Genomic DNA, 6,801 nt, shown 5'->3' with positions numbered 1-6,801 from the left:
CAGAGGAAAATTTTACTGCTCAAAGCTTGCTTTTCTATAGCTCAGGAGACAAATTTGAGATTCTCATCTAAGCCTTATTTTAATCTATATTTTGTCTAAAATGTTTCTCATATATTTCTCCTAAAATTCACTAGGAGCAATAGGTGAGACAGAATAATCAGAGGGAGTCATACCTGAGACTAAAAGGAGATGCCTTGCTAATCTCAATTCTGTGTTTTTAATGACTCCTTTATTTCTCCTTTGAAAAAGAAAATGAGCAATACTGGAGCTACTATGGAGCAATATCCGAGTCTCTCGCTCACTCTCCCTCCCTCTCATGCACACAAACACGCACATGAATTACTAATTCAATCATATGACCTTTTCCTCCTAAAAGACTAGATTCACCATTCTAAACAACACAGATCATCCACTTCAGAACATCTTGATGGACCAAAGAAAAAACGGACGGGAATGCTACTCTCTCTTCACTGCAGGACAGACAGAAGATCTATCCACAACCATCAGGCTTTAAAAATCTTTAGCAAATGGCAGATTAGCTGATGTAATAAAGAAATAAAGAAATTTGAATTTGAATCTTTATTTATATCAAAATAACCTTAACAAATTTAAAGACATTTTGAAGACAGCAAAAACTGTTTAAACATGGTCATTACAAAATATGAACTAAAGTGCTTTTTTTTTTTTTTTTATTCTGTTTTTAAAACAGCAACAATTTTAACAATGTTATGAGCAGTGGCAGGCCAGGTTTACAACAATTCACAACAATAAACTTGAGTCTCTGACGCCAATATACATAATTTGAAAACAAGTACTTTTTGTGAACATTGTCATTTCAACAAATGTCTCTGTGTGCCCCATCCAATATTTACAGTGTTGTGGCCCTGATGCGGCATTTGTTTATGAAGGCTTTCTTGACCTTACTTTTTTCAACCGGTGTCCAACCATCCAGTGTACTACAGCGCATGACATAAGCTGCAAGAATAAAAGAAAAAGCACAAATTACAGATTGCATTGAGTAACCGCAGTTACCACAACAGTATTAACAACTTTTTTCATCCTGATACGACAAAATTCACATTTTAATATCTCTATTGATCACACATAAAGAAATGCAGCAAAACTGTGAGGACAGTGAAACAATCATAACATTTAACGTAGTTATTTGATATATGGGTCCAACACCTCTTATTGGGTTCCCACACATTTTTTACCAATGAATTTTCATAACTTTTTCCACAAATTGTTAACAACCACATGAGCAACATACTTACTTAGAATTGCATTGACTTTGAACTTATCCAGGACTCTCTTCCCATCTGGCACCTTTCCATGTTTCCCAAATGCCACAGCATTCTGGCACTCCTCTGCAGTAAAGAATTCATCAAAAAGAAGATGGAACAAGCGAAGGCAGTCCTTCTTTGCGGTTGCATGGATTGCAGCCAGGTGAGTCGAGGACAAGAAGAGGCCACTTCCTGGATATAGCTCCTGCTGCCGAGATCTGCCTTTTGGAGCCCAAACACCAGCCTGAGGTTGGATCTGTTCCACTTTGTCCAGGAAACTTCTGAATGCCTCGAGGTGCTCACCACCTGTGACACAAAAGATGTATATTACCTTACAGGGACACAGTAGCATGCATAAAGTAAAAAAACAAAAAAAAAACAAAAGACAAGTTTTTAAAAAGTCCAAAAGATTTCATGATTGGATAAGAGTTTTACCAAATTGTTAAAAGCTTTTAAGATTTAGCTTAAGCGTCAAATAACTCCCAATGTCCAAAGTAAGACAATGTAGTAGAACTTTAAACATATACCAATATAAAAACATAATTACAATTTTATGTTGCACAATTTAATACACTAGATTATTACCCACGTTTTTTTTACACACCTCTTCTGAATAGATATTAGGTGTGTTAGAAAAACTTTGAGAGAAAAAAAAGAAGTGTTAAAAGAACAAGTAATTGCTTTGCAACAGAGAGACAAAACATACTTACTTATACCACACAGCACATCATGCAGTTTGGCCTTTTCCTCCACTAATTTTTCCACCTCTGTCTTGCATGCTTCGCATGGCTTCCATGATCTGTCTTCTGCTGACTCAGGCGAAATGAAACATGGTTCTCTTTCTGGAATTGGATCACGCTCGATGATTAAAGCATCTGCAGATGAGCTTGAAGTCTCATGTTCAGAGGTGCTTGTCTGGCTCTGGTCCCCAAGAACAGCAGGTTTTTGATGTGTATTAGGACTGTACAACATTTTGAGGAAGCTTTCTTTGGCTGTAGGAGCTGGTGGCTGTCTTCGCTGATCCAAATCTGCCAAAACAGGCTGCTGTTGTGTTTGGTCTGAAGGTGTGGGTAGTGCTGTGTGAGGCTGGTGATGCTTGGAATACTGCGAAAGGCTGGAATTGTGTGGAATTGCAGACAGAGTAGTTCGATACTGGTTGAGCGACTGGAATGTTGAATGCTGGTAATGTTGTGGCGTATTTGGTGATGATTGGGAAACTGGAAGTTGGTACTGTGGCCAGGCAGTTGCATGCTGGTGCTGTGGCTGGACAGGTAGAAATGACCCTGTAGGTGGAGGCTGGTACACTGGCCAGGTTGTTGGAGGCTGAATGACATTTTGGTCCACAGTATTTAGGTGATCCTGTGCAGAGGTGGACTGGCCTGCTTGAGGTAGGGATGGAAGGTTGTAGAATCTTTGTGCAGCTGCATCTCTTTTTTTCATGTCCTTCTTTGTCGCCTTCTTGGTATCCACCGTTTTGTCAGCTGTTCCAGTGAAGTCTACTGTAGCTTTGTAGAACTTATTGTCAGACCATCTTGCAAGTACTTCTTCTCCTGGTGTCAGATCTCTAAAGCAAGCGATGGGTTTATCATCTTTGTTTAGTATATCACAGAGATTAAAAATCTTTGCTGTGTATCCATCTTCAAAGGTCAAAAATACAAAAAGTCCTGAAAATGAACACAAAGTAAACAAAAAGGAGATTGTGAGTAAATCAGTGCAGGCTAAAATCAATCTTACTTAAACATGCTACTATATCTTTATTGTCTTATTTCTAACCCTCTTAGCAAAGCAACAAAATTACCTCTTCACTGTAGCCTTCAACTAATATTAACTTTATTCTTTTAGCACTTTCAAATTTATTCGCTCCTGCAACTCTTTGATTTATTTGATCTATTCTATTTTTTCAATGTTTTTAATCCCTTTCATTATTTAATTATCACACATCCCTTTCATTATTTAATTATCACACATCTATTTGTTTATTTATTTATTTTACACATTGTCTATGAAGAGTATGGTGCAAGGATACTTTTTTGTAAAGAACTTTGAGCTGCAATTCCTATACAAATTATTTTATCTCTAAATTTTTTAGATGATTTGCAAAATTCAGTCACTAAAATGTACAAATAAGTTTCACTCCTTTTTCATGACATTCCATTAAAAACTCCTGTAGGCTATAATCAATATGTGTGCCTCAAGCTACCAATATACAGTATTTATAAAAATTCCAGTAGTAAGAGACCATATACTGATGAATATTTTGGTTAGTAAAGTACGTTAAAAATAACCACTTAAACCAGTTTTAATACTTAACTAAATTAGCTAAGCCGTAGTATAGTAAAATAACTCAATTACCATCTTGGTTATCTCTGGGGGAGCTGGGGTCTGGTTCATACAAACTCATCTTTTTCGGAGGGTTTCGCGCTCTTCTGGGCAGTTTTGTATTAGTTCCTTCTGCACTCATTCTGTAAAATAAACAAAAGTACAACACATTTTATTATTGGGGTCTCACTGCACGAGATCAAATTTTTTCAATCACACAATTTCTGTAACTTCAAGAATGTATAGCTACAAAACACGACCAGTTTCTTCAGAGAGTATCAGAACCCGCATACACTCGCCATTTTAAATGCCCAAAAAACATGTTGCTTACCTTCTTTTGAGTCCTGCAACTGTTTTTTCCTCCATGCCCGCAACTCCATACGTTAACTAACGCGCGCCTTGCCGCCTTAACCTCGTTGATTCAGCAGCGCCCCTCCAATGTGAATTAACCAATGACGATGCAGCATTTGTGACTGATGGCGCTCTCTTCTAATGCTGACGTTGGGGCTGCATCATCTACAAGGTTCAAGGTTCACAGTGTTTTTGCGCCAACTGAAGCTCAAAAAAAAAAAAAAAAAAAAGTGCCGGTGCAGCATCTATAAGCGGTGAGTGGATACAGCGACTTTTTAATAATATAATAAACTTACTTGTGTTTTCTTTGTAATTAAGCTTTGTAAATGTACAAGACATTATCTTTTAGGATTTGATTTTTTGTTTTTACATTTTAAAAAATCAAGTTTTATTTTTATTTCAGTTAACTGAAATAGTTCTTACACATTATTTCAGTGTCATATAATTTTGTTTTCATTTACTACAATAACCTTACGAAACCCTAATAATGAAATGGTTAGTAAAATTAATAAGTGATTGTCACATGCCAAGAGTTTTCACTTGTGCATTCTGTACCAGCTAATGAATGTTACAACTGCGATCATTTTCATTATGATCATAATTTAGTTAACTTTATGTTAATCAATTTCTATTTAATAGGAAAGGTTGCACGAGTGTATAATTATTCATTTAATGTGACCCTTTTCAGTCTGAATAAATTTCATATATTTTGTGCCCTTTTATGAACTATCTGTACCTTTTTTTCTGTCAACCACAGGTTATTTTCCCTGCAGCCCCCGACACCAGTCAATATTGCTCATCCATTACTGATATATTTGATAGTAGGGGGGGTAAGTGTAACACTATTTAACACTGTGTATTAGTCTGCACTGTCTATACCGCCATCATCAAAGAAGAGCATCTTCTATATTTGTGTGTGTGTGTGTGTGTCTGTGTATGATACAGTTGGAGCTACATATATTTAAAAAAAATAGAATGGCGCAGAAGTACAACTCACGCTGGAGGAGAAAGGTGAAGAGCCAGCAAAATACTTGCAAAAGATACAGAAGAAAGGTTGGGAAATTTACATTTTATTGTTTTTATATTGTCATCTGCAGTGATTGATTATAAGCACATTTACCCAAGTTCTGTATTTACGTACCATTTGAGGTGTTGGTACTTAACTTGCCACTGGGGGAGTTGTGGCCTAATGGTTAGAGGGTTGGACTCCCAATCGAAGGGTTGTGGGTTCTAGTCTCGGAATTGTGGGTGGGGGGAGTGCATGAACAGTTCTCTCTCCACCTTCAATACCACGACTTAGGTGCCCTTGAGCAAGGCATCGAACCCCCAACTGCTCCCCGGGCGCCGCAGCATAAATGGCTGCCCACTGCTCCGGGTGTGTGCTCACTGTGTGTGTTCACTGCTCTGTGTGTGTGCATTTCGGATGGGTTAAATGCAGAGCACAAATTCTGAGTATGGGTCACCATACTTGGCTGAATGTCACTTCACTTTCACTTTCACTTTCACTTTCACTTGATATTTCCACTCCACTACATTTTAGGGAAAAATAATATTTTAATGTTTACTACACTACATTTATCTGATAACTACCGGTATAGTTTCCATTTGCTTTACAGATTACATTAAACTTCAGAGTCAAAACAGCACATTTTTAGATTAATTTACATGAATGACTTAACTGATTCAGGTCAATAACAAAGCTGATAATTGGCAAGGACATGATCAACCAACCCATACATTTAAATATTATGTAATTTACTTACACTTTTGAAACTGAAGTACATTTACTGTGATTTACTGTATACTTTAATACTTCTACTAAAGTCTTTTTCATGTGGATAACTAGCTTTTACCAAAGTCATATTTTAACAACTTCCCTTTTACTGAAGTGTGTCTTTCAGGTAATTTATATATATATAAAAATAAAAAATAAAACATTTAGCTGCTATGTTCTTTACTCAGCTACATTTCATCAGCTCCATTGGTTCTGACAATGTTCCTCAATAATTTTATATAACAATAAAATATTTGTTTGAAATGACAGTTTGTTAAGATCACCTTTATATGTGGAATTAGCAAAATATTAAGAACATGTCTGACCTATGTAGTAGTGTTCAACAGCACTACAAAGTACAGTTTTCAAAATGTCCATCCAAGTAAATAATCACCTCTTTTAAACAGATCCAATAAAATTGTAATATTTTAATCCCCAAGAGGGGAGAATTTATAGCAGGATTTCCTACAGTATATACTGCATTGTTGTAACCTAGGTATGCCATATAAATCTGCATGTGAGTGTTAAATATGCTTAATGTATTATCATTCTCGGTTTTCTGCAGGACACACAAGGACAGGAAAATAGAGGTAAAACATGTGCAAAAATGTAAAACAACTAACTCAATTTCCTTCAGTCTCCAAGATGGCATGTAGTTTATATATTCTGTGGAAATCGCATGTTGCAAAGCTTTAAATTTTGATCGACTGGAGCGTTAATTCAAATAAAAGTTAATGTGTCCAATAAAACACTGTTACTGAAGTGAGACCTTCTAACCTCACTTGGGTTGTCAAGGGTTTACTGACAGCTCAGGTGATTTATTATAACACTTTAATAGTCTAGTAATTAGTAATGTGTTTAGCATAAGTAAAATGAAAAATAAACCTGTTGAGACTAATAAGCCATAAATTCACCAATCCAGTAAAAGCAAATTAATCAATTGATTTTTTTTTTCTAGAAGCAACAAACTGGAGGTCAGATGATTGCAGCACAGAGCAAGTGACCAGATCTGCTAATTTGGAAGATTCTTCAAACACAAATGTGTGTAACATCCATTACGCCAACCATTCATCC

At 36.3% G+C, this 6,801-nt stretch overlaps 1 protein-coding gene across 1 annotated transcript; it reads right to left on the bottom strand.

Moving 5' to 3' along the window:
- Positions 1 to 528: 528 nt before the first annotated feature.
- On the bottom strand, positions 529 to 5,082 carry LOC128026280 (uncharacterized). The gene is made up of 5 exons (XM_052613248.1): positions 3,934 to 5,082; positions 3,636 to 3,745; positions 1,994 to 2,947; positions 1,275 to 1,589; positions 529 to 975 (listed from the first exon to the last, which is right to left on the bottom strand). The coding sequence occupies exons 1-5, from the start codon at positions 3,966 to 3,968 to the stop codon at positions 869 to 871; spliced, it is 1,521 nt and encodes a 506-aa protein (XP_052469208.1). The 5' UTR covers positions 3,969 to 5,082; the 3' UTR covers positions 529 to 868.
- Between the last annotated feature and the right edge of the window lie 1,719 nt (positions 5,083 to 6,801).

Source organism: Carassius gibelio, chromosome A13 (genome assembly GCF_023724105.1).
Source record: "Carassius gibelio isolate Cgi1373 ecotype wild population from Czech Republic chromosome A13, carGib1.2-hapl.c, whole genome shotgun sequence".
NCBI classification, from domain to species: domain Eukaryota; kingdom Metazoa; phylum Chordata; class Actinopteri; order Cypriniformes; family Cyprinidae; genus Carassius; species Carassius gibelio.
This window is presented reverse-complemented; position numbering and strand designations above follow the sequence as displayed.

What these genes read in the sequence shown, in the direction of transcription:
- LOC128026280 (XM_052613248.1), bottom strand. Translation starts at nt 3,968, where the DNA reads ATGGAGGAAAAAACAGTTGCAGGACTCAAAAGAAG. An exon ending in TGATGTGCTGTGTGGTATAA is followed by an intron (nt 1,590 to 1,993) that starts GTAAGTATGTTT and finishes TTTGTGTCACAG; the next exon opens with GTGGTGAGCACCTCGAGGCA. An exon ending in CAAAGTCAATGCAATTCTAA is followed by an intron (nt 976 to 1,274) that starts GTAAGTATGTTG and finishes TTATTCTTGCAG; the next exon opens with CTTATGTCATGCGCTGTAGT.